General features: G+C 47.7%; 1 protein-coding gene across 8 annotated transcripts in view; it reads right to left on the minus strand.

Moving 5' to 3' along the window:
- Positions 1-19,782: 19,782 nt before the first annotated feature.
- The window catches only part of ABLIM1 (actin binding LIM protein 1), a 132,438-nt gene continuing 124,435 nt past the window's right edge, over positions 19,783-27,785 (minus strand). For 7 of the 8 annotated variants that reach the window (XM_090278652.1, XM_090278651.1, XM_090278653.1 and 4 more), the window contains 7 exons: positions 27,056-27,158; positions 25,214-25,278; positions 24,271-24,331; positions 23,649-23,656; positions 22,772-22,846; positions 21,793-21,873; positions 19,783-20,729 (listed from right to left, as the gene is read on the minus strand). In XM_090278652.1, coding sequence (XP_090134778.1) covers positions 20,616-20,729; positions 21,793-21,873; positions 22,772-22,846; positions 23,649-23,656; positions 24,271-24,331; positions 25,214-25,278; positions 27,056-27,158 — 507 coding nt within the window. In that variant the 3' untranslated portion in view covers positions 19,783-20,615. Of the gene's footprint in view, positions 20,730-21,792; positions 21,874-22,771; positions 22,847-23,582; positions 23,657-24,270; positions 24,332-25,213; positions 25,279-27,055; positions 27,159-27,785 lie in introns of all 8 variants that reach the window. The other variant, XM_090278648.1, reaches the window with a different exon arrangement.

A 27,785-nucleotide genomic window follows, 5' to 3' on the forward strand; every position in this document is an offset into this window, starting at 1 on the left:
GGACCCCTGGCTGGGGCCCCATCCTCTCCATTTGAGGACACCGAGGCCTGAAATCTCAAAGTCGGAAGTGCTCATTAAATACCCAGCTGACTAAGCCTCTCGGCTGGCTGTTGCCAATACTCCAGAATTTAAAAACCTATGACTATTTGGCTTAAAGAAAGAAAGAAGACCAAGGCTGAGAGAAGGGGAGAGTAGATGAGGGAGAGGAGGAGTGAGGAGGCTCCAGGAGGGGGACCCCTGGGCACCCCCCCCTGAGCTGAGCTCAGTGCCAGGGTCTATATAGCAGGTGACAACAGAGAAAAGAAACATTGACATTATTCTCTAGCCACCTTAGTGCCCTTACCTGCACACGTCCCCAGGCACAGCGGCACAGTAGAAGGTTACAGGCCGACCAACTGGGGCAAATAAGGGTGTTTTCAGCTGCACTTCCAGGAAATTTTCAGCTTAGAAAAACACTCCTAGTCTACTCTGGTCAATATTCCTATAATGATTTAGTTTCTGTAAAAGGGCTATTCATTTTCATGAAGTTCCTTTAAATCCTCCTATGGTAGAGTAAGTGAAAGGTCACTCTCCGAAGACCTACATAACTGAAGATCAAAGAGTCCAAGAACATCAGTTCAGAAGTACAGTGTGGACATGGGACCCTTCATTGCATATAGAGAGGTCAGGGATCCCAGGAGCACGTTGCTTGCCCAAGGCCCAGACCCCAGGGCTCCTTCGGGACTCCTTTCTGGGTCCTGAGTGTCCTGGGCCTTCCTGGTCCCTGGGACCATATGGGCAGGGCTGCTGGTTTCCTAACTGTGACAAAGGCTACCCTCTCTCTCAAAGTTCTGCAGTGATAGCTGGGTCCCCACCCATTCTTGTCTGCTCTGGCAAAGGGCGCTGGATGCTTTTATGAAGCACACCCCCACCCTCCAGATTCTGGTGTGACTCCCCCACTGTCCAGAGAGAGCAAGGACTGACCCTCCCTCATCACCTGAAATCACACCTCCACTCTTAGGTAACAGGTAGGATTCGCAAACCCTCAGCTGGGTCTTCTCCCCAGAAAGCTGGGGTTAGGGAGATGAAGGACAAATTCCCTGGGGGGTCCTCCCACGGAAGTCAGAGGTTCTGTAACTCGGCGGACAAATGCTTCCTTGTTCTGTCTTTTTTGTTTGTTTGTTCCCAGTTTATCTTTGCCTAACCCCGTCCCTGGTGCACCTCCAGGCCCTTGGCCTCCCATTTCCTGCCGTGATTCCTAACCCATCGATGTAGAGACCATCTCAAAACTGTTGGGAAACTTGGACTCCATAGCAAATCTAACCGCGTGACCTGACACTGAGGATTCGGGGACCCAGAGAGAGGCCAGCACCTGCCCAAGGGGACCAGCAGCTGGCGGGTGGTGGCACCAGCGCCCAGGCACCGTCTCCGGCGAGATCTCTTCTTCCGTCTGTTCCTCCTCGTGCTGCCCTTCCTCCCTGGGCAGCCCTAACCCCGTGTCATCCTGCCGCTGAAGTTTGCCTGGATTCCAGAGTCTGAGCAGCTGCCAGGGCCTTGATCTTGGATTCACTTCCTTGATTGTTTTTGCCGACTGTCCCCGTGATTGCTAAGACCATCACTTTTCAGATGGGCTCAGGCAGATATGCAGCCAGACCAGACCAGGGGAGCTCAGCAACAGGACTCATTCCTTTGTTCCTGGAGGCAGACGGCAATTCTAGCTTTTCCCCTCCAGGAACAGCCTTCCCCAACCCGGCAGGGGCCCAGCTGGTGCTTTGGACCCAGCCCAGAGGAATTCCTCCTCCATTAAGTCTTCCTAGGATATCTTGTCTTGTAAGGATGGAAGATTGAAAGGGCTCTTGAAATGCTGTAACCCTTCTTTCCAAGCTTCAGTTCTCATTTAATAACAGAAAATAATGACCATCTTTTAGGTCTTATCTCTTCAAATAAAACACACAGATCACGTGAGCAGGAACTCAGTATAGGCCCCTTGGTAGCCAGTCAGGGCCGGCTAACCTCATGTTCATGTTTGCAGACTTGTTGTGGGGCCCAGAACCTGCAGCCACCTACGCTGAGTCACTGCCTCTCTGCAGCAGGTGCTACCGCGGCGCTGAGCCGCCAGTGAGCTTGCTCCCCAAGGCCCCGTGGGGCTGCCTGGCCCCGCAGCAGGCTGAGCAACTCAGCCTCTTCACCCCACTCCATTGATCACGGCTGAGCCAATCCTCTCATTCCTGGGGGCGGGGGCCAGACACCCTGTCTCCTGGTGGACGCACCTGCTAGGACTTCTTCCAGCTCCTTGGGGCACTCTTGTTGGACCCTTTTCCAGTGGCCAGCTGGCTGGAGTGGCATTTTAAGTCACCTTTCCCCAAGTCATTGATTGGGGTCAGGGTGAAAACTGGAAGAAATTATTCCGGTACTGGCCCAGCCCTTGTAGGAACAAGATGTTGTTGGTATCTGAGAAGTGGCGCTGATGGGGCCCTGGCTCCAGCAGCCCCTGGGCAGGCAGGAGTAGAGGGGAAGGTCATCGGAGGGCGTAGGTGCGCCTCTAGGACCCTGGACTGAGAGCCTTCCCCAGCGGGTCCTGTGGGCTCTTTTCAGCTCACCCACCTGCCAACCTTGGACTCTCAGCAAGTTTTTCCTTTACAAGTGAGTTCAGAGCCCCCAGTTTTCAGGTGGGAAGCAGGTGCCGAGAGACAGAATGAGTGACCTGGAGCCACACGGACAGGTAGTGACGGCAGCCATTGTGCTGAGGGCAAACCCGGGTCTTCACTGTTCCCTCTAAGAACGGAAGCGTTGCCGCCACTGGCCAAGGTCCCTGGTGCTGCCTTTCTCGGGCCCTACAACAGGCGCATCACTATGAGGACAGTCTCCACACAGCACGTTTCCACAAACCGTTCACGAAAGAAGGACGCATTCTCCACGGGAGTGGCTACATCCCTGAGGGGACAAAAATCATGCGTACAGGGTATAAACACACACCTATCTGTACATTATATAAGTATACAGTGTATCTGTAGCATTAAATTTCACGGAGGAGTAAGATCTCGGCCACCAATGACCTGTGTGGGCTTTCCCCCACATCAACAAACAGTTCTCCAACACCAGCTGGGGGTCCTACAATTCAACTCAACTCCGACATTATCTACCTGGACACAGTGTCAGACCCCACAGGTTAGGGGCTCAGTCCTACAGGACATGACTGCCCACCCCGCCCTGCCCCACCGCAGATGCCAATCACAAGTCCAGATTATCACCTGTGCTTCTGACCTGCTCCTCAGGTTAGATTAATTTGCTAGAGTAGCTCTCAGAACTCAGAGGACACTTCCCTTACCAGATTGGGGGCTTATTATAAAAGGACATAATTCAGGAACAGCCAGATGCAAGAAAAGCACGGGGCAAGTTAGGGAGAAAAGGCACCGAGCTTCCACGCCTTCACTGAGCACAGCACTCTGCCCAAATCTCCAGGTGTTCCCAACCCAGAAGCTGCCAAATCCTCTCCTTGTGGGTTTTTGGGAGGCTTTATTACATAAACACAGTTGATTAAATCATTGGTCACTGGTGACTGATCCAAACTCCAGCCCCTTTTCTTCTCGGGAAAAGGGGGGATAGGAAGTTTCAGACCTTCAATCACATGGTTTCTTCCCTTGGCAACCAGCCCACGAAATCTGGGGTTTCCAAAAGTCACTTCATTATCATAAATTCAGGTGTGATTGAAAGTGATTTGTTATGAATATCAAGACACTTCTATTGCTCTTACTATTTAGAAAATTCCGAGGGTTTTACAAACTCTGTTCCAGAAAAGGGATGAAGACCACATATATATTTACCATAAATCACAACATCACAGGACAAATGTCTCAAAAGGCTCCTAGGGGGAGATGATAATGAAAAAGCTAAGAAACACTGGAATACAGGTCCTGGTTAGATGGTCCCCTCCACCTCTTTCTAGCTGGGTCACCTTGGGCAACTTAACCTTTCTATACCTCGGTTTTCCCTCAGTCAAAGAGGAATAAAAGTTATATGCACCCCATAGGTTGTTGTGAGGATTACATGAAGTACATAAATAACTCGGCTCGGTGTCTAGCACATAAGTTCACAGCAGATGTTAGCTGCTATAATCGCCAAGATGGCTGAAAGTGAAGAAGTCATTCCAGCAATTACTACGTGCAGAAGAGTTCTACTTGGTGCCAAGGACTGGAGTCGGTGCTATAATCTCAATCACCCACCCACTCAGGCCTCCACCTTCCACCTCTCCGTGTGTCTGATGCTAAGCAAGGTGCCAGGTGCTTTGTTGGATAAGAAATTGCACAAAGGCCTTAAAGGATTTCCAGCCTCAAAAGGGAAATGAGAAAGTCCACGGTCATTGGCAGAAGAGACTAGTCTACTGAGTGAGTGCTTTGTGAGTCCTAAGGTGATAGAACTCACCTGGGGGAGCTGATTAACATTCAGATTCTGGTTCAGACGGTCAGGGGTGGGACTGGACACTGCATTTCTGACAAGCTCTCAGGCGATGCTGATGGCACTGGTCCCAAATCACGAATGGAGGAGCCAAGTGTTACAGAACCGCCCTTCCCCAGCAAGCTGGCCTGAGGAAATGGCGTTTCCCTCCTCTGCCGATGGCCACTCATTCTTCTGACATTTGATGGGGCCCACAATGGAATGTCAAGAACATTTCACACCCGTAAATTCTGGAACAAAATCTTCAAGGTGAGATAGTCTGGGGTCACGACGGGTCTCTGGGTATTTTGAACACTGTCACACGGAGCTCTCTCTCCAGTGTTCCTGATGGATCACAGGGTGGCCCTTGTTTTTCTTTCATGATCAAAATACTTAAGGGGGAGGGACGGCAAAGGACGAAAATGGGAGGAGGGGGCAGGGAATCATTGCGATGCAGCTTCCCAGCTTCCTTTTGGAACAAGCCTCGGTAGCCACGATTTTTTCTGGCAGAAACAACTGAGAGAATGTAAATGGGAATCATTCATAGAGGAACCTCTCACAGGTCAGATCGTTTGAAACCAGGCCACTACAATCATCCAGTGTTTGGGGATCTTGTTCTGTGTCACTTGATTAGAATTTTTAGTGTAATTCAAGCAATGTTTACAGATGGTCCCAGCACGGAAGCGACTGGGGTGTAGGGTTGGGAGCCAAGAACAAGTAGGTGCCGGGTGACAAGGCACAACTATCCTTTTTAAAGTTACTGCTTTTGAGGAGCAGTTGCCCCAGAAAAAGAGTAACCTGTTAACTCATACAGATGTGGCAACTAGGCTGTTCAGAGAATGACCTTGAACTTGCGTTTGACTTGTGGATTTCTTCTTTGAGTTGCCCATTGGCCTGAGGGCTTTGGGTGGGGTTCATAGTCTACCGCACACAACTCTTGTTGGGTAATTCATCTTGCAACTGGGGACCTGCAAGTGGTGTCCTCGAGTCCACGGTCTAGCCCACAGGTGGGTCTCCTCCAGGGGTTGTATTGGGTTGGCCAAAAAGTTCATTTCATTAAGTCTTTTTTTCCCATAAAATAAGACACTTTTCGTTTTCATCAATAACTTTATTAATTTGGATATTTTGAATATGTATGTCCATTATCTCCCACGTGGTAGAATGTTGACTGTTCTCAATCAATGTCTCAGATTGATCACTATCAACTTCAACTGGTCTACCTGACCGTGGAGCATCATCCAGCGAGAAATCTCCAGCACAAAACTTCGCAAATCAGTTTTGACATGTTTGACCAGTCACAGCACCTTCTCCATACACTGCACAAATCTTTTGTTTCAGTTGCATTTTAACCTTTCTTGAAATAATAAAGCATAATATGTAGAAAATGTGGCTTATTTTCTTCTATCTTCAATATTAAAATGGCTACCCAAACATTCACCAATTTTGATAAGGTTTTTTTTTAATCTACGCTGATATGACAGCTGTCACAATACAGTCTAACAAAATTGTTTGGAATGAAGTTAAAGACAACTAAGCACTGCTAGAGCTGTCTTATGGGGAAAAAAAAAATGAATTTTTTGGCCTACCCCATAAAAGTGGGACAGCTGGGGAAGCTGAGAGAAAGACTTTCCTTTGCAGGGTCACATTCTTTGATTCAAAGTGTCCTTCAGACTGAAAAGTTGGAGAGTCTGGTCAGAAGCCCAGCTCCATTGTGTGCGATCTGTGTGACACTGGACATGATTCTTCATCTGAAAAATGGGATGATAACACCAACTTTGCAAACACATAGCAAGGACCCTGAAGGGTGAAGCACACAAAAAACTTAGCATAATATCTGGCACTGAACGAGTGCTCCAGGCTTGGAGGGGTAGAAGAAGAGGTGGGGTACCATTTAATGATTTTAACATAGTAACAAAATTGTGCAACCATCACAATTAATTTCAGAATGTCTTCACCCTTAAAAAGCACCTTGTACCCATTAGTAGTCACTCTATTCTCCCCATGCTCCCAGCCTTAGGCAGCCACTAATTTATTTTCTAACTTTATAGATTTGTCTATCCTGGAAATGTCATATAAATGGAATTATACAGTATTTCCAAAGACCATTCCATTCACATGCTCTTTTTGTGTCTGGCTTCTTTCACTTAGCATAACATCTGCATTATGTTCTCCTGCCAAATAATATATTGTTTTGTGTGGATATATCACATGTTATTTATCCACTCAATTGATGGCTATTTGAGTTGTTTCCATTTTTGGTCTATTATGAATAATGCTGCTCTGAACACTCACGTACAGGTTTGCGTGGGGATGCATGTGTTCGTTTCTGTTGAGTTCCCTGCATAGGTACGCCCTTGAGCAGGTGCTATTCTATTTAACTCTTGTGCCTATGTTGAACTCATGATCTCTCTGCCCCAAAGCTGCTCTTCCTCTGAAGTATGCTACAGGCTCTACCACCTAGCCTCTTGCCCAATCCAGAAATTACCAGTGATCCTCTGCGCTGCCCTCAACTCCCCCACCCGCCCCACTGCTACCCATGTCCAGTCCAGCTGCAACTGAGGTAGAAGCACTCCCAGAAGGGCTTTGCTAAAACTCTAGCCTCAAGTAGACCATTAATTCTTCTCACACTTGTACCCCTCTGTTTATATTTGTGTGGTTAATTGATTAATGTCCATTTGCTCACTATTTATCTCAAGTGATTAGGATAGTGTCTACTTTATTGCAAGGCTATAAGCCTCTTGAAATTGAAGATATATCACAATTCCTTTATAACATCTCACAGATCCTAATATTACAACTATTGTCAATTAAAAATGTGTTGGCTTAAACCTTTCAATATTTTTTTTATTAAGGTGTAATTTACATACAACAAAATTCACCCTTTTGGTGTACAGTTCTGTGAGTTTCAGTCATGTACTTACCACTATAATTAAGACATAGACTTTTCATCACCCCCCAAATTTCCATGTGCCCCTTGGTAGTCAACCCTCCCTCACCCGTAGCTTCTAGAAACCTCTAATTTGTGGGTTTCTCTCCCTTGAGTCTTGCCTTTTCCAGAATATCATATCAAGCTAATCATCCATGATATAGCTTTTTGATTCTGGCTTTTCTCTCACTTAGCGTAATGCATTTGAGCTTCCCCCACGTGACTGCAATAGCTCATTTCTTTTTATTGCTGAGTGCTCTTCCATTGTGTGGACGAACCACAGCTTGTTTATCCATTCCCCAGTTAAAAGAATGTTTGGGATGTTTCCAGTGATGAGCAATAGGAATAAAGTCAATATAAACATTCATGCGCTGGTTTTTGTGTAGCCAAAGGTTTTGGGTTCACTTGGAAAAATACCTGGGAGCGGGGTTACGGGGCATATGGTAAATGTATGTTTAACTTTGTAAGAAACTGCTGAACTGTTTTCCAAAGTGGTTGCATCATTCTGCACTCTGCCAGCACTAGAGGGGAGCCCCAAAGCTATACATCCCCTCCAGCTCCTTGTGTTGAGAATTCTTTACACAATAGACTGGATTCCAGTCCTTTATCAGATCTGGGCTTTGCAAGTTTCTTTTTTTTTTTTTCTCTCTCTCTCAGCTGAAGCATTGCTGTTTCATTTTCTTTATGGTATCTTTCAAAGAGCAGAAGTTCTTAATGTTGATGAAGATCAACTTATCACTTTAAAAAAATTTATGGATCATGCTTTAGGTATCTTATCTAAGAACTCTGCCTAACTCCAGGCCATGAAAATGTTCTATATTTTCTTCCGGCAATTTTATAGGGTTAGGGTTTACATTTAGACCTTTGGTTTGACTTATTAATTTTTATTTTGTGAATATTTTCATGTGCTCAGGCCCCATATCTAACTTATCTACCCCGATCCCCAGCTTAGAGCAGCTTGTGGAGGGCAGGGATTGGGTTTCCCCACGGTTGCTGTTCGTTCAAACGACCCCTAGAGTGAGCTCTCTGTGAATTGTGAGGCCCTTCACGTGTCTCACGCTAATCCCTGCTGCTTTTTTGTATTTCCCTCAACGCTGAGCATGTCTTTTAACTTTAGATGCCAAATAAATGTGACTGAAGTTTAAAAATGAGATATTATCAAACAAAAGGGACTACATAAAATTAAGACGCTTGTGCACAGCTAAAGAAAACACCATCAAAATGAAAAGGGAACCAACTGTATGGGAAAACATATTTGCCAATGATACCTCAGACAAGGGTTTCAGTTCCAAAATATATAAAGAACTCATATGGCTCAACACCAGGAAGACAGACAATCCAATTAAAAAATGGGCAAAGGACCTGAACAGACACTTCTCCAAGGAGGACATGCAGAGGGCCCACAGGCATATGAAAGGATGCTCAACATTGCTAGCCATCAGAGAGATGCAAATTAAAGCCACAATGAGATACCACCTCACACCAGTCAGAATGGCCATCATCAACAAATCAACCAACAACATGTGCTGGTGAGGATGCGGAGAAATGGGAACCCCAGTGCACTGTTGGTGGGAATGCAGACTGGTGCAGCCACTGGAGAACAGTTTGGAATATCCTCAGAAAACTAAAAATGGAACTACCTTTTGATCCAGCGATCCTACTGCTGGGAACATATCAGAAAAATCCTGAAACACCAATCCAGAAGAACCTACACACCCCTATGTTCATAGCAGCACTATTTACAACAGCCAAGTGCTGGAAACAGCCTAAGTGCCCATCAGTAGATGAGTGGATCAAAAAACTGTGGTACATTTATGCAGTGGAGTACTATGCAGCAGAATGAAAAGAGGAACTCCTGCCATTTGTGACAACATGGATGGAACTGGAGAGAATTATGCTAAGTGAAATTAGCCAGGTGGCAAGAGACAAATACCATATAAATTCACCTGTAAGTGCAACCTAAGGAACAAAACAAACAAAATGAGCAAAATAGAACCAGAAACATGAAAATAAGGAACAAACTGACAGTGACCAGAGAGGGGAGAGGGGAGGAAAAAAAGGGGAGAAAGGAGGGGAAGGGACTAGACAAGGAACAAGTATATAGGACCCAAGTACATAGACAGTGGGGTGGAGATTGACCGTGGGAGCAGGGCAGGCAGGGCAGGCAGGGGAGAGCAACGGGGGAAATATTGGGAGAACTGGAATTGGACAACAATTAAAAAACTAAATTTTTAGCAAGAAGCTATTGTTCAGCAAGATACCAACAATTTTTTTTTTAAAGAAGAATTTCTCTAAGGCTGAAAGTTTCAGTGTTTTACTTTCTTTTCCTTTTGAGAACATTACAGGTCTGTTGTCTTATGTTTGTTGCAAATGCTGCAAAACGGTCTTCAGATGAATGCGTTAGTCATACTATAATGGTTTGTGTAAAAGTCGATGTTTTGAAAATTGGGTTGGCTAATGTGAAACATCCAAAGTAAGCTTACTCAACTTTCTTTGAAGAGACCATTGTGTTCTAAGCCTATGAAAGACCAACTTATCTTTACTGTAAAGTTAAAGTTATGATCAGCTTTCTATTCCTTCCAAATAAAAATGGTTTTCTTAAATGAAAAAAAAAGATATTAACATGGCTTGAGGACCGCTTATCCCACTGAGAATTGAGGAAAACTTGCAGAACCAGAAAAAAATCATTTCTAGACATTCAACAAGCACTGACTGTAGTCATGCACCTACTATGCACCGTACACTTACTACGCGCCAGACACTTGAAGGCCTCCTGGTGGCCCAGACCTCCAGAAAGTTATTTTGTCCTATGTGACTCTCTTGTACCAGGGTTCACCACATTACCCGGGAACCAGGAATACAAAATGCTCCAATAGGATGCTTGTAAAATCTGAAACACACTCAGGTAGGAAGCAGCAATGGAGAGAGGAAAGACGTATGAGCTGGAAGAGTGGGAGACTACTGTCCACCTTGAATTAGAGTGGGGCCGGATGTGAGCAGATGAGGCCAAACTCTCAGGCTACTTCTCTCTCGTTTTCCCTTTTAGTGCCCCCCCACCCCCCACTCCCCCATCCCGCCCCTGCCAACCTGAGAGGGTTTTGTCATTCCTAATAAGGTCACATTCTGAGGTTCTGGGTGGACATATCTGCTGGGGACACTGCTACAACCCCCTGCAGATGCTGTCATATGAGTTCAGAAACAAAAGCAACCACTTTAAAAAAAAATTATTTATTAATTGTTTATTTATTTTTAGAAAGAGGAGAAAGGAGAAATAGGGAGAGAAACATCATTGTGTAGTTGCCTCTCACTCGCGCCCCCAACTGTGAACCTGACTGACGTGCAACCTAGTCATGTGCCCTGACTGGGAATCGAACCAGCGACACGCCAGCCAGGGCTTGCAACCACTTTTATGTACAAAAAGAGTTTGCAGTCACAACTCGTGGCTCCCCTTACCTTGCTCTCCCTCCAGCCCAGCCGAAAAGACAGCTCCTCAAGTCCCCTGGAGTGACCGTCTCCACAGAAAACTTAAGCCTGGAGTTTTTAACGCTCAGCCTCCTAGCAAACAACACACCGAAGAAACAGTGAGCACACTGGGGAGGAAAAGAAGTTGTCTGGTTTGACAGCAGGATTCCCAGGCCAGTTTTCAACCTTCAGAGGTTTCTCAAGGATGTGAGGGGAGAAAAAAAGGAGCCAGGATGCCGGTGGACTGTTTTTCCTTTAAGCCACTGCGCACCCGACAGCCTCTCTCGTCTCATGCTTCTTTCTTAAAGGAGACAATCTCCTTGCAAATGAGGTGACATTTGAGCAGATTCTGATGGAATCTGTTCAGAGGCCTGGACTCCCTCTGTGCTGAGGATGATGTCAGTGATTTCGTAGGGAGGCCTCTGGAGACTTCCTAGGCCTTGTCTGACTTCTGGTCCCATGGATGCGGGCGGCAGTGAGGGACAAAGCCTGGTGACGGATGCTTGGTGACTCACAGGCCAGCTCCACTGTTGAGCTGAGACCACGCGGCGTGGAGGAAGAGGTTCCCCAAACTTGGTTGACTATTAGAATCATCTGGTATTTGACCAAACGTTTAGGGAAGAGCTAACTCCTATCCTTCTCAACCTACTCCAAAAAATTCAAGAAGAAGGAAGACTCCCCAACTCTTTTTATGAGGCCAGTATTACCCTAATTCCAAGACCAGATAAAGACACAACAAAGAAAGAAAACTACAGGCCAATATCGCTGATGAGCACAGATGCTAAAATCCTCAACAAAATATTGGCAAACCGGATCCAGCAACACATTAAAAAAAACCATATACCACGATCAAGTGGGATTCATCCCAGGGACGCAAGGATGGTACAATACGCACAAATCAATAAATGGAATCGCCTGGAAGCTTTTCAACTTTAATATACAGCCTCCCGGTTCCCACTCCATCCCTACCAAATGAGACTCTCCTTGTGGACTAAGCTGCGAGCTCAGCTATTACCCCTGGGTCCGCATCGTGGCTCCTCCCCCAACTGCCCACACAAGCCTGGACGAGTGCGTCAGACGGCTTCTGATCTGTGTCCCCAGGACACACCACCTACCCAGGCTGCTTGTGGGGATCACAGGTGATGCTTGTGAAAGCGGCACATTCACCTGCAGCCATCTGATTACAATAATGATTCGTAAATACCAGCAATTTACTCCAACGAGTCCAAAATGCCTTTTTTTTTTTTTTTTTTTTTTTTGAGGATGGGAGTATTTGTTCCATTTAACAAACAAAACAGAACCCAGGGGAATCCAACTGACTCTGACTCCTGTCTCATGGGAATGTAAGCGCCATCTGCATTTTCTAGCTTTTCCTTAAAAAGCATATAGTTGAGAGAATCACAAGAATAAAAGAAGCAATACTTCCTGTGCTGGTGTCTGGTGTCTGTGCAGGTTAGAACAAAATGTTATTTGTGACCAGGCTCCCTGTTGCTGAGGAAGGCTGGTCTTACTCTTTGGAAGGATGAGTCTTTTGGCAAAATGTTAGAAATCACGTTTTACTATGGAGACTCCAGAGAACTGGGACAGCTTTAGCAGGAATGTGGCTTTGGGGCTTGGTGGGAGGGGCCACAATCCCACTTCCTTTTTGATGGGCATCTCCAGTCCCAGGTGCACTCTCCGCAGATTAAATGAAGTAATCTACACAGAGTACTTAGCCCAGAGCCCGGCACCCCTGGGGTCCTCAGACAATGTCAGTTGTTGCCAGAACCCCACCGTAGTCCTCTGCCCACTTATGCTCTGGACTCGGGGCCCTGGAGCCTGATTCCCAAGCTCTGGGTCTGGAAGCCCAGAGGCTCTGCCTGCCTCCAGGCCCTTCGGGATGTTCCGGAAGCGCCCACCAGTGAACCAAGCTAAGGGCAAGGTAGAAACAGCCTCTCCTTTGAAGGGAGGGTTTCCCAAGCCAACTTTTCTTTTTATCGGAAGGGAAGGGCTGAGTTAACCGGCTGCACAGCAAGGGGGACAGCGCAAATAAATACAGAGAGACCTCTCCAGGGGCTGCGATTGTGCTCAGTACAATGGCAGGCCCTGGAGAGCATTTTCGTCCAGCTGGGATGGGAAAGTAAAATAAATGTGATCATATTACACCCTCTGCCAGAGCCCTGACCTGCTTCAGCGCTCCATCCCCCGCCCCCAGCTCTGAGCTCTGTGGGAGGGAAGGGGCACTTTTTCACAGAGTCCTGGCTTAACGGAGGGAGAAGGGGTTTTAGGGTGTGGGAACAGGTCCTCAAGGTGGGGGTTAGGATTCCCAGAAGCTGGGGCTGCTGGTCTTCGCCACCTTGGGCTTTCTCAAAAGCTGCCAGCATGAGTTCCCCACCCTTCCCAGGGCTTTCCGGCCAACAATGGGCCCCGTCCAGCAGGGCAGGCAGCTTGGTTCCGTGGGGAGGAGGAGCCCCTTCCAGCCACAGGCAGGAGGGGCCGAGTAGGAATGGTGGCTTTCTGGAGCCTAGGAAATGTCCCCAAATACTAAAAGGACTGGCAGCTCAGCCTCTGCTGCCTTTGATGGCTTTGAAGTGAGTTGAGTCAGACTATTGTTCAGCCCTTTCTGGAAGCGAAGCCATCTTCCATGGGAATGAGTCTCAGCTCCGCTGCAGCTGCTGGTTCTGAGCACCCTTCTATAGGTCGGGGAAATCTTCCCCACCCAGGACACACTGGGCAACCACCAAAACTTCTTGGGAAGAGCTGAGCCCCAAGCTGGGACCTCGGGCTGTTTCCCAGTACAGAGGCCAGCCAGGGGGCCTGCATGACACTTGCCCACGTGCTGAGCTTGGAACTGGGGAGATGGGGGCGGCTGGTGTAAGGAGCTGTGTGGAATCGACCATGGAACTCACTGAGCTCAGGACAGGGCAGCACTGAGCTCAGGACAGGGCAGACAGTAAAGTCCTTATTACATGGAGCAACTTCATTAATAAAAGCTAAGGTTTGAGTGCTTTATTGTATATCATGCTGGGTCCTGTTTTACATGAGTCTCACAATAACCCTTTGAGGTAGGTATTATTATTATTATTATTATTATTATTATTATTATTATTTTAAAGAAGTGGAAATTCAGCCTTAGAGAAGTTAAGCAAACTATCACTAGTCACACAACTAAGTATTGGTGTGGCCGGGCTCAAACCCAGGCAGTTTGACGCTCTGCCCTGCCCTCAACAGCCACGTAATACTTCCTGTTATTATTACTATTCTGTAGCATATCTGCAGGGGATCTCAATCTTAGACTATTATTAAACAAAGAGAGGGGTATTCTTGAAGCATATAAAAGGGAGCTTGTTTTATGTTAGAGTACACATAGGAAGACTGGGGGAGGGGGGGAGCCCAGAACAAAAATTAAAGTTATCAAATGATTAGGCTACTTAAAATAATACCAAGAAGCCCTCCTGACCCAACCCCATGTGTTAACATAACACTTTCCCGTGTCTGAGCACCCTATCTTACTTCATTTGGCCACATTACCCAATGAGATAGCCAGAGCAGTACCACTCCTAATGTACCGATGAGGAAACTGTGGCTCAGAGAGTGCATGGGTATCTGCAAGTCTATGTGGCTAATTACTCTTAAAAAAATCACTGAAGTTTCTTGAGCAACTACTTTGCTGGGTATTGCACTGTGCTCAACATACTGTAATGGTTAAGCAATGATGTTCTGATGGATTTTATTATTTTGTTCATTTTGCAGTTGAACAAACTGAAGCCTAGAGGCTAAATAACTGGTCGTAAGACACACTGGTCGCAAGCACCCCCAAATGTTGTTCATAACCATGGCTTGGTGATCTTGATGGGGCTCAGACTGAAGGGAACTGGCCAGTCTCACACCGAGAACCACTTTGTGCAGCACACCTGGGAGGTTCAGAATGTGGGAGACACAGTCCTTGCCTTTGAAAAAGGTCACAGGCTGTAGGACGCGGAGGAAAACATACGGGATTTGCAGTGGGACTGATCCAGGTGATCCCAGCTCTGGGCCTCACTGGCTGAGTAATCAGATACGTTTATTGGCCTTGGAGCTTCGGGTTCCTCACCTGTATAATGGAACTACGATGACCTGTCTTGCAGGGAGTACTGTTAGCACAAAGCCTAGCCCTCAGTATAGGGCTCCCACCATTGGAGATCTCACCTGAGGAGCAGCCGCACATGCAAAGCGAGCAGTACTAGGCAACCCCAGTAAGTGTCAAGTGTGATGTTCAGCTGCAGGCACGCCAAGAATTTCCTGGGCAGGTTGGGTGGGGCCCATCATAGAGAGGGTGTGAACTTGGGCTTGCCTTTGATTTAGGCAATGGAGCCCACGGAAAATTCACATGGTAACCCCAAAGAGCTAGGCGCAACTGATTTCAAACACTCCCGGGTTCCATTACCTGCTTTCCCTGGGGGCCAAATCCTCTCTGCCCTCCACCTCCTTGAAGAGTTGGACACTGTAGAGAAGGCAGGCCATGGGCAAGGCTGCAGAGGTGGGAGAGCATAGGGTGTTCAGGGACCGCTCCGTGGTTTGGAAGAGCTGAGAGCAAGATGTGAAGGTGGGGGCGTTTTGGGAGGGGACACTGAGCAGGGGGCGAGGCAAAGGTCGGTCACGAAGGGCCTTGGACTCCCAGCCTAGCCTGGTGAGCTTTGCTGCGTGTGAGGGCTAACCGCTGAAGTGAGGCAGGGAGCTGATTTTCAGTGAAATGCTGATCAATAGGGGCAAATGCCACAGAGAGCACAGGAGGACTGAAGGAAACGCTGGTTGTGGTCATTAGGGACCAAAGTGGTGACAATGGTGCGGGGAGAGGCAGATGTTAATAGAACAGACCTCTGGCTGGGGCTTCCTGACCTGCTTTCTACAGTAGTGAACAAAACATGACAACTGTCTTGACAATAACCTCTTTCCAAGTTCCAGGGGGATGGTCTACTGAATGCTAGTGCAACTGGCCCCAGGACAGGTGTAATGGATCGCGTGTGTGTGCCCTCCAAATTCGTGTTCAAACCCTAACCCCCAACAGGAAGATCACGATGGGATTAGTCCCTTAAAAGAAGAGACATGAGTGAGCTTACTTCCTCCTATTGCTGTCCGCCCTGGGAGGACGTAAGCCGGCATTTACAAAGCCAGCAGGCTCTCACCAGGCACCTGACCCACCAGTACCTTGACTCTGGGCCTCACAGCCTCCAGAACTAGAAGCAATACGCGTTTGCTGTTCAAGCCCCCCGGGCGGTGGTATCCTGCTATAGCCCTAGAGTACAAAGAGATCCTGGCAGTGAAGATCCAATAAATCGAACTGCAGGTTTCCTTCACTTGAAATTTGGTAATGCAGGGGAGGGCAAAGATTGGAAAGATATTTTCCTCCCACTGCATTCAAGTTTCTTAGCTAAATGGCCCGCACTCATGACAGTTCAGAGGCTTTTGTTTTCAACCCTCCCCAAATCCTCAGTCTCCTCTGAAAGATAAGATGGTGTTGAAAACAAAAGCAAACACCAGCCAGTGCAATAGCTCAATTAAAAGTGTTTTTTCTTTAGTCAACTTGGTCACTATGGTCTGAATGACGGGACAAACGGTCTGGGTGTATGTACCTTGGCTATTTTGGTGTTTCCCTCTCTCCGGTGGTCTTCCTATGTGATAGAATGGTATCCCCAAGGCTCTGGTTTAGTTCTGATTTCGTTCTGGTTATTGGAAGTTGGGCTGGTGCTTTTACAAACGGGACCGCTCTTTGGAGGGAGCAGGGAAACGAGAAAGCAAACTCAGCATGGAGGCAGCTAGGAATAAAGCACACACTTTATTCACCGAGTCGTGAGTACAGCAGAGACCCAGGGTGCAGCGCAGAGGGGCGAGTGCTGTTGCAACAGGAGCGTGGAGGTCAGAACCGTAAGCACAGCTCCGTGGGCCACTGGCCACCTCTGCAGGCCGGCACGCGGTCCTTGGGGTGCAGACACCCACGCACTTTCACGGGGGACACGACACATCTTTGACACAGCAGTTCTTCCAAATATTTGCTTTCAGAGTTCTGAAAAGGGGAGGGAGGACAGAAGAACAGCAGACCTTCCAACGTGTGAAAAAAAAACTCCATACACTCAGCCGGAACGGGAAGAAGTGGGAGAGCTTCCATGCGGGCTGGCCGGCAACTCACAGAAACCACACCCATTTGTTATCGGGTGGGTCTGTACAAAAAACCCTCAGAGAACACCAGTTTCGTGGACATCCAGTTTTCTCCTCTGCGCGGTGAGGAAACACTTGCATACGCAATCATAAGCGGCTCCCCACCTTTTTGAACGTTGGTGTGCATGGTATTGTCTCCTTCCGTCTGCGAACGGACTCAAAGTGTTTGGGATCCTCACTCTCAGGAGACACTTTGGGGAAGAATTTTATTTAATGGTAACAACCGCCACTCAATTACGTGAAGTGTCAGAAAATGTTGGATGTCTTTAATTTTGCTGCATACACGAAAACTCTTTAGAAAGTTTCCTTCGGCTTCAACTGCCCAGCTCCCCCTTTCATCCTGAGCTCGCCATGAATTCAGCTTGCCCAAACAGAAACACAGAAATCCATAAGCGTATCGGTCACCATCTCCCTAGTTTCCTGGGTAGTAAATGGAAAGACGGTGGATTTTTTTTTTTTTTTTTTTTTAATGCCAAAGTAAAAGTTTCTCATTCTTTTCATTATAACACAGCTGGGTAGTTCCCCTAACGTACATCCTCACTACGAGGTGCTGTCATTGCAACTCTCAAGTCCAAAATAGTCTCCTTTTCTGGATAGAACGTTCTTCAAAAAGGAGGACTCATGAGTGACTTTTAGGGCATACTGCCAAACACTTGGTGGGTCAAAGAAAAATAATTTAAAAAATCAGATAAAATCAAGTCCGGCTTAGGAAGTACTGATAAAACAGTGACCGGAAGCACAGAAGAGTGATTTGTAAAAATGGAGGCTGCCCCAGACGACACAAGAAGGGCTGGGGACGCCGAGGCCAATTTCCTCCCCTCATCATGTATGACAGGCCCAGAGACAGCCCTGTGGGCCCACAGCCCGGAGGGGTCCCCTGCCCCTTCAACATGCAGGAGGACGCTAACCCCAAGTTTGCTTAGAAGAGTTTTTAGAAAGACCTACTTAACCAAAAGTGGTTTGAATTTTTTAAACTAGCAAAAGCATATATATTTTATGTAATCAACTGAGAAGCAATTCTTTAGAAAAAGGTGTTTGCTTTCAAGTGTGAAGAGATTAAAAGTTTCATAAACATTTCCAGCCAAGGCGTCCCCCAGTGGAGTTGATTGATGTAACCAGATGGAGAGGATGAGTCGCTCTAGTCTCACCTTGGAAGAGGAAACGCAGCTTGGGAACAACAGAACTGGGAGAAGGGGGAGAGACTTGAGGATGTGACAGATAAAAACGACTTTCTGTTTGTTTGTTTTTGCACCTTATTACCCATTAAATCCAGCTTCCTCGTTCAAGGTTTCAGAGAACAGGCAGTTTATCTCGAGCTATTAAAGGAAGCCACATCACGAACATTTCATAATCAACCCAAACCACAAGGTGGATGCGCAGCTGCCTGTTCAAGTTTCCAGACGCTCTTCATGTCTCATCACAAATCATGCAGGAAGACGAGATGGTACCCTGGCTCTTCTGGAAGAAACTTTAAAGGAAGCACTGATTTTCCTAGTGCCACAGGGGCCTCTTACTCTGTATAATCGGTGTGCTGAAAGAAGCATAAGGAAGCCCAATGCTCAAAATCATAGCCCTTATGTCTGCACCAGGGAAGCTTGACGGGTATATAACTCCATTCCTAAAGTGAACAACCCCTGTTCATTTGACTGTGTTCAACACCTGGAAATTTTAAGTGCAGTGCAGGGCGGAGTTCAAGCAGAGAAAACTGACCCCTGGTGCAGTGGCATGTTTTGAGAACAAGCATGCTGAGCACTGCTTAACAGAACGGGTCATGTGTTGTGGCCCATGTACTGGGTTTGGCAGTAAGGAGAAGCGGTTGCCTCTGCAGCCATCCTTCCAGCCAGAGACTTCTGTTGGGGAGTCGGGGCAGGGAGCTCACTCTGCATTAGGGTTCAATGTCCATCACCAGAGCACAACACTGCTCAGCTTGCAAAGAGGAGGTCACGGGTATTTTTGGGCAATGCGTATTTGTGTGGCATAGTTTAAATTTGCTAATACACTTCATGTGGAACAAAGCTCTTCTCCCTTCTAAGATGGATGCAGAAGCAGATTCAAAAGATACAAGAAAAGAAAGTTTCATCAGTGGGAACAGGTTTTGGGCTCAGTTCTTTAACCATCACTGCAGCTTTTCTGGCAAGGGTGCTAGATCTGCATGCGCATGGGACAGAACTCATTCACCAGTGCAAACATCGGGGGCCCTTGACTGACCCCACAAGGACAAAAAGCCTCTCCACCACCTACCGCTGGGACCCTTGTTGGAGACGGTGGCAGGGAAACACTGGGAATACACCCTGGTCCCCCCCCCCCCCCCGCCCCCCTTGAGGCCAGAGCAAAGCAAGGACTAGAATGCCCAGGCTGCTAATACACGGGGTCAGAGAGAAGATGGGGAGCAGAAATAGCGAATAAAGGAAGAGGCAACTGATGGATCATAAGGGGGCAAAACTGCACGCTGCCATCTGACTGCAGAACAGGGAAGAGCCGATGTCCCCAGCTCTACCTGGTCAGAGCCTTTTGCAAAATCAATTAATTAGTAGGTCCCATGTGTGTGCATGCACACACACCACAGAGTCAACAGAGCTAGGCAAGAAGAAAAGCTAAAAAGGCCAAATTAAACCAGTTTCAGGCAATCTACTCTGGAGTTGAAGAGATTTAAAATAGAAAACCATGCCTTTCCTTAGCCAACTAATGGAAATACCTTGGGGAAAAAAAACAAAAACAAAAAACCAAAACCAGCGTGGGCGTGATTCAGTTCAGAGGATGCCAGATGCAGAGCAGAGCATGGGACCTGCGTTGGTAGGACACAGAACTTTTTTTTTTTTTTGCCAAGAATGCCATGGCCCCTGGGCAAAAATCACCTAACAGCATGCAACTGTGCCAATCCAGAGACTTTTTCCCCTTTCCTTTCTTCGTAAAAGGGGGTGGGGGGTGGGCAGAGAATCACATTATCTGAAGCAAAAAAAGGAGTGAAGGGAGCTGTCCTTTCACTCCTTTTTCTTCTTTTTCCTCTTTAAAAAACCTTTTAAAAAGTAATAGCTAAGTGATTTGTGAGCCACGTCCTGGCCGACAGCAGAGAACACGGAGATGGTTAAAAAGGACTCCGGCTGCTACTCAGCCCATTGAAGCCGAGCCGCCTGGCTCCCAGGCTGGGAGGCCCGCGAGCGGCGCGTGCACTTGGCTGCGGCCGCACGGAGCTGTCCCTCGAGCTCTTCCTTCTTAGCCACTCTGCTACTTAATAAATACACGCGCACTTTGCAATCACGACAGCTGCTTTTTCCATGCGGCATCCTAAGGGCACTTGCTGGCTCTGATCCATACAGTCGGCGCTACTGTCGGACGACAGTTAAAAAGAAACAAAAGAAGGAGCTCCTGGTGTGCGCAGACGGTGACGTGAAACGGTCACCCGTGAACAGTACTGTCGAGGGTGGGAACGTAGAAATTTCTGCCCCGCTGCTCCTTGGCAGGCGTTGCCGCTGGTCGGCCCCGTCTGTGGCTCGTGGGTGTTTGAATCAGATCTTTCCCTGTGGGTTGTTGCCGAGGGGCAGTCGTCTGCAAATTCTCCGATCCAGTCTGGGTCCGAATAGAACATCCTATGTGTCACCGCCGACGTGAGGCCTTTTTCTGGTTGCTGTCTACGGGGGACTCAGAAGAGTCTGGCTTTTTTCTTCATTTCGTTGCGTCTCCAAAGAGGTAACCTGTCAAACTCCTGTATGGACATCCCAAAGAGTTCCCGAAACACCTCTGGGGCGAGGTGGCGCTGTGGAGGGAGAAAAGAACGGGGTCAGTCCTGCGGCCCCCACCCGGGGCCTCGAGAGCTGCCCTCCAGTTTACCAGCGGTCATCTCAAAGAGCGAGGCAGGGTGACGGGAGAGGAGCACACCTCTGAGGCTTGTTAGCAGGCACTGTGCCTCGTTATTCCTACCTGGCTGGGCCAGGCGGGGCACCCTCCCCGCCAAACAAAGAGCAGGCGGAGTCCTAAGGATTATTATAATAGCACTGAATGGTGATGGGACACAGGAAGGTGATTTATTAGGCTGGAGGTGTCTCTGCTTCAGGCCCTGGGGATGTTGAGAGGAGGCAGAGAAAATGGACCACAGCGATAAGAAAGCCGGAGAGAGACTTCCAGAGTGGTCCTTGGGGAGCCCTGGGCTTCCTGCGGGCTCGGCCACAGGAGTGGAGGTGAATGCAGGGTCTATTGAGGGGGACTCCACCTGTTGTCTCTCCTTAAAAAGTTCTCTTAGGATACTGGTGTGCTGATTCTTTGTGCCAGGCGGACCTTGCAGACAAAGGTACTGCTTTTTGCCAGGGATTTTCTTAATTAAAATCATTCAGATGGAAAAACACAAAGATCAGTTTCCCAGGTCTAAGGAGGTCTTGGGTTTGCGTACCCAGATCACCCTTCAACAAGGAAGGCGGAAGCAGCCAAGAGAAATCTGCTGCTCCAAACCTCTTCACTGAGCCTTCCCTCCCCTTCTCCGTGAACTCGGCTGAGGCTCGGGGAAGACAGGGGTCTGTGATATCTGAAGAGGGACAGAGAGTCCTTTCCACGCCACCTGCCGTCATTATGGCGACACCAAGTCTCCAAAGAAAATGACCAAAATCACACCAGGTCTCCTGGGTGGCTCTTCTGGATATTACTGCTGATCTTTTAAATGTAAATACGGGTTTTTCTCCAAAGTTATCACTAAGTTCTACCTACATTTTATGGGGTTGATCCTTTCCATTTTTCTGTCTACAGGGAAACATTTCCTAGGGGCAAGTTGGAGGAAGTGCACTGGAAGCTGCCGTTGGGGCTAGATTTTTTTTTATTTATCTCTTTACCTCCAGCCGTGTTCTGTCCACGTCTCTGAGGATTTTGTTGCGCCCTTTGTTGGTCACCTTGAGCATTTCATACGGAAATATCTGAGGAGGAAAGAGAAACACCTTACACGGCTGCCCGCTTCACCAACACGCAGAGTCTACCTGAAATCTAGGACTCCCAAGGAGGAGCTTCTCAGATTGCAATTTGAGCGTCTGAGTTTCCAGTGTATGGGGACAGGTTCTTACAAAGCCCCTGCCACCCACCAGTGTCTCACGCGGTGCTGTGCCTCTGGCGGGTTCTGTTGTGTGAAAGAACACAAATTTACTACGTCTTGGGGATGAAAGTCAAAATTAGAAGAGAATTGAAATCACTGGCACACACTTCCTATGGTAGGATACCTTTACACACACTTCAACAATCTAGTTCCGTGGCTGGCTCACGAATCCATGGAGCCAGGCAGGCCCTGAAGCAGGGTTTCTGGTGGGTGACATACTGAAATGAGCCCCAGTTAGGGTCACCAGGGAGTATTATGGCCCTGGACACCTCTGGAAGTACAGGATGTTCTGGAGCCAGGGCACCCAACCACCCCAGCTAGCCCGGGACTGGGATGCAAGACTTGCAGTGTCAACACTTGGAAAGGCTTGCGCAACCCACGACATGCTGGTCACCCTCTCTGGGGCAACCTGCAGTGGCTCCCCTCTGCACTGGGCAGGCCTTGGGGTGCTCACGGCAGGGGACAGGCTAATACCGAGGTCACAGGAGACCTGCTGGTACTTCCTGTGAGCACAAGGCGTCACACCCGGTGAGCGCTCACACCTGCTGACTCGGCAAGAAAAAAGGAGCCAGATGGCAAGATGGTTTGCCAAATACTTGCATCAGCCTAGCGCCAAGGGGGACTCATCACTGAGGATGATGCAAAGACAGAGAACCAAACGTCTTTTAGGCTGACGTCCCAGCTTGTCATCCCTGCATGAGAGGAGAGAGAACAGCTACACTTGCCTTTGGTTCCAACATGTTGGGCATAGACACGCCTCGGTCCATTCTCATGCCAGGCATGTGGCCATCCGGGAGGGTCTGCAACAGAAAAGCGGGTTCAAGGAGGGGCGCAGGACAGCGCCGGGACTGCAGGGAGGACTCTACACTCCGGAGTCTTCCTGTTTAGCTCTCAGATCCTCTCCGCCATTTTATAGATGTGCCACCTTAATCACTGTGGCTTCCTCAAGATGAGGTCCTTGCTGAGTAAGAGCAGGGATACTGGGGGAAATAGCCTGGCTTTATTTTATCGACTAATCCCTGCATTTAGGCTCCAAGCAGGAAATATGTGGTATGTCAAAAAAAGGGCCAAGTTTATAATCGTCAATCCCTTACTTCTATCTTATGTTTCTTGGCATATTTTTCCTTTTCTCATTCCCCTGTTATAATTTTCCAAGGTTTAGGATGTAGGAGAAAAGGAGCGGCACCTCTTTCTTTTTTGGCCAAGACGGTTGTTTGTTTTCATATGGGGCCAGACAAAGTGGGGAGGACTTCAAGTACTGAGTCATTATAATTAAAAGAAAATAAACTGTACATGGGTGGACCCTTGATCTTGATGCTGGTCCACTCCCCCTGCAGAGAGGACTCTCCAAGGCCAGAGCGCGAGTGCTCGGACACCTGGCCTGGCTCATGCCACGTTCCCATGGCCTGCAGGGACAGCTTGACCTGGGGGCCGATGCGCCTGCTCCCATGGCTCCTCAAAGCTATGAACTAACGATCACACAGGTCAACCCACACCAACATCTTCTCCAAAAACACCCTTCCCAGGAACAGCGACATATGTCTGGATTGAAAATGCCTGCTCTGCTGGTGAGGACAGCTCCAGAAAGACAAGGTTCCATACCTGGTAGTCTGCAAAAAGAAGAAAACAAATGTCAGAAGGGGAAGGCTACAGAGAAACATGGAGACATTAACAGAGAGACGGCACCCTATTGCATTAGCCCAAACATCCCCCCGTGGCCCAGCTCTGTCGCTGCTCTGGGTCACGGCACACGTCACCTGTCTGCCCCCCTGAGGCCTGGAGATGCCTGCTGGGGTTTTGTTATCAGTTATAAATCCCGCTTCTCTCGTGCAGGTTTCCCCCGACACCCTGCAGGCGTGTCTGCCTCCTCTCTGCACCTCCAGTCACAGCATTGATCCCACAGAGCTTCTCTCCCTCTCACCCAACTGTGTGCATTTTGCAGATGGGGGCTGTCCATCACCGTACCTCCAGGTATCTATCTAACCGAGTGCTCAGCACATAGTAGGTGCAATGAATTCATTCTTACAAACTCGCTTCTCATGGTCTCGTTTCCCCAGAGACCCTCTGAGATTTTAAGGCAGATGCTCTGTTAGCCTGCAGAGGGAGGCTGTGATGCTGCTCCTGAATGTAAGACAGCGTGAACCCAGCCGATGTCCTTGTCACCACATAGTCTCTGCTCAACCCCAGCCACAGCCAGCCAACCGTGTGGCCACAGGACCCTCACCTCGCACTCCGCCACTGACGTCCCCGTAGCTGTTGTACTGAGCAAAGTCTGTAGAAACAGGCTGAAATGAGAAAAAAAAAGAAAGAAAGAGTATTAGAAAATCTACTGCCCTGGCTGGTGTGGCTCAGTAGATTGAATGCTGGCCTGTGAACTGAAAGATCACCAGTTCGATTCCCAGTCAGGGCACATGCCTGGGTTGCAGGTTTGGTCCCTACCTGGGAGCATGTGAGAGGCAACTGACCGCTGTGTCTCTCGCACGGTGCTATTTCTCTCCCTCTCTCCCTCCCTCCCTCTCTCTCTAAAAAGTAAATAAATAAAATCTTAAAAACAAAACAAAACATACTCCCCAGTGTTTGTTTGGAAGAAAGGTGAAAAGGAAGAAAGAATTTACAAAACCTAAGAATTCTTCCCAAGCTGAATTCCTGGGCCCTCATTACTTTTCTTCCCTCTTTCTTCTCCTTCTGTGAAATCTCTTTGTCTTTGGTAGTACGTTCAATGCCACTGCTCAGCAGGTTCTTGGTAAGCAAGTACCTCTTGGTAATAAATAATAAACATTTTTCTACACAGTTACACTTATTCCATGTTTTGTGGGCGGGCAGGTGGCAAAAAACTTTCACATATGTATTTTTACAGCAAAGATAAAGGCTCAACCAATTACTTTTTGCTTGATTGTAGAAACACCTGCCACCCTATTACTCAATCTAGTCTTCCCATAAACTTACACACAGGCTATTCTTTTATCCAGTCAATTTCTCTTTCTTTCAATAGTGATCTTTATCTGACCCATAGCTCAAAGTGATTTACCAGGAGATTGGGGAGATTACAGCTTTCATCACATTCTAACACCGAGAGCTGGATGTCAGATGCATTCAGAAAGCACGTCAGTGCTCCAACCAAGATGGAAGAGGCAATAAAATCAGGAGCTATTGGTTGCGAATCTTACCCGGTGAAGCCCATTTCTTCCGTAGCCTGGGAGAGATGAAGTTTTAGATGAGAAGACATGGGATGCTAAATGAGAAAAAGGTAAAAAACAATGGTTAGGAAATAGGAAGTCCCATCTAATGAAACTGGCAGTGTATCTTCTCCCTTGCAGAATACAAGACTTAGAAAAAAAAAATCTAAATAATATTGGACTCAGATGTTCACAAAATGCCGCCATAGGGGGGGGATGCAGGGACTGAGTAGGCGGTGATATTACCAAGGAGTGGTGGGGAAGGTGTATCTGAAGCTGCGACACAACCCTAATGACACTGCTATTATTTCCACTCTACAGGAGAAGAAACAGGAGCTGACGGACGTGAAGAAGCTTGCCCAGGGTCGCCCAGCTTGTACCCAGCTGGGCAATGATTTGAACCCGGGGCGACGTGGAGGTGGAAGCCCGTGCCTCAGCTGGTGTGGCGGCAACCGCTGACCCAAACGTCAACCGCGCATGTTATTGAGGTCTCCTGGGCAGCCCCCGCCGGGCTCCTGGGAGGCCTGAGATAGGGCGTCCCATCAACAGCACGAATGCCTCACAAACTGCTGGGCTTCGGGGAAAGCAACCTGGGCTTGCTTTCTGGCTCTACAACTTCACACCTCTGCATCTCTGGGCATGGCACTGCACCTTTTTAGGTCTTCGCTTCTTGACCCACGGAGGTATAGTGCCACACACACACACACACATTAAGATTTTATTTATTTATTTTTGGAGAGAGGGGAAGGGAGAGAGAAAGAGGGAGAGAAACATCAACGTTGTGGTTGCCTCTCACGTACCCCCAACTGGGGACCTGGCCCACAACCCAGGCATGTGCCCTGACTGGGAATCAAACCGGCGACCCTTTGATTCACAGGCTGGCACTCAATCCACTAAACCACACCGGCCAGGGCAGTGCGACATATTCTTATAGAACATAATCACAGAGTTAGATGGAACTCTAAAGGTCAGTGAACCATCTAATCCAAGGCAATGCCAGGGAGGCACCTAGGACAGGTAGCAGGGCATCCAGTTAAGCCTGTGGACTCTGGGATTAAGATACTTGGACTCCTAAATAAAAGCTTTGCTAGTTATTGGCAATGTGACCCTGGGTAAGTTACTTAAACTTCCTATACCTGAGCTGCAAACTTGGGGTAATAATATTAATATCACTTATTTCACTGGCATGTTGTGAAGGTTAAGTGAGATAATACTTAGCCAAAAAATGCCTACATATAGTAAACACTAAACATATTGTTAAAGAACCCTCAGGAGAGATGATTAGCCACTAGTTCAGAACATGGGAGAAGAAATCTTGTGGATTAAGAGAACTAGCTTTTGACCTAACATAAGCAGGGTGAAGTACCCTGATAAACTATTTCAGCCTGATATATAGGTAATCTCCTTCAAAAGTATCAAAAATAACAGTCAGCCCTCAGCTCTTGTACTGAATATATTAAGTAAAATTATAATGCTTAGAAAATGTTATTCATGCTCTATAGCTCCAAAGGATCCTTTTCTTTCTATGGATTTCCTTTGTGCTGTCTCCTTCTGAGATGACTGTTATAACCTGACCCCTGTGTCCTTGGGATCCTCTTAAGGTCTCCCCTCCCCCCCCCATTTGCAGCAGAAAGAAAACACACATTTAAGGAAGAACCGTGACATGCTTATGCACCAAGTTGACATGAAGGGGCTTTCTCACATGTCCCTCCCCACAGAACCCTCTGTGGGTTGCATCGGAAAAGTCCCTGCCTCTCCAGGAAGTCAAGGCCGGCCCCTTGCAGGCAGGTGGCTGGCTCTCAGCTCAGGGAAGGGGGTGGGACTACTGCTCACCTGAGTTGATGGGAGAATCATAGCGACTGGCTGGCAGGGATGACCTCTCCTTCTCCTTCTCCATCTCTTCTTTCAGGATCAACTGCCCCAGGCCTGAGTTGAGCTATTCACAAAGAAAAGGTAAATGGAAGGGGAACCTGTAATTACTTTCGTGAAAAGTGTAATTTCTTTTTGGATGGCCCTGCAAGGACTGTAGCAAAGCCTGGATATATCTAGTCTCAGAGCCTGTGGTTCCTCAAAAGCGGGGCCAGGGTTTGGGCCTTGAATCCCTCAGTCTTTTCCATGTCGAGGCTGCATTTCCCTGAGTTGGGTTCCACGCCAGAAAAATGCTCCCCTCTCCCTAACCCTCCCCCAAAGTGCCAGCAGGGGGATTCAGGAGGCATGTGTGAGTGTGTATGGATTTTTGATGTAGGAAGGGGAGATTGGGGATAGTACACTTTAAAAAGAAATTACATTGATTTGTTTAAAAACAAGGAAAAAAAAAAGTAATATATGCTCATGGTACAAATTTTAGAAAGCCCAGAAGAGTAACCGATAATTCCCCACTCAGAGATACCCATTTACATTTTGTTTATATCCATCCAGCATTTTTTAGGCACATATTATGCAAAACTGGGATCATACTATAAATGCAATTTTGTATCCTATGTACTTATATAACTAGCATATGTACATTTCCAATATGATTAAGTGCCTTTGGAAAATGTCATTTGAAAGGATTCATCAACTT

Source organism: Furipterus horrens, unplaced genomic scaffold (genome assembly GCF_987537825.1).
Source record: "Furipterus horrens unplaced genomic scaffold, mFurHor1.1.pri manual_scaffold_5, whole genome shotgun sequence".
Taxonomy (NCBI): domain Eukaryota; kingdom Metazoa; phylum Chordata; class Mammalia; order Chiroptera; family Furipteridae; genus Furipterus; species Furipterus horrens.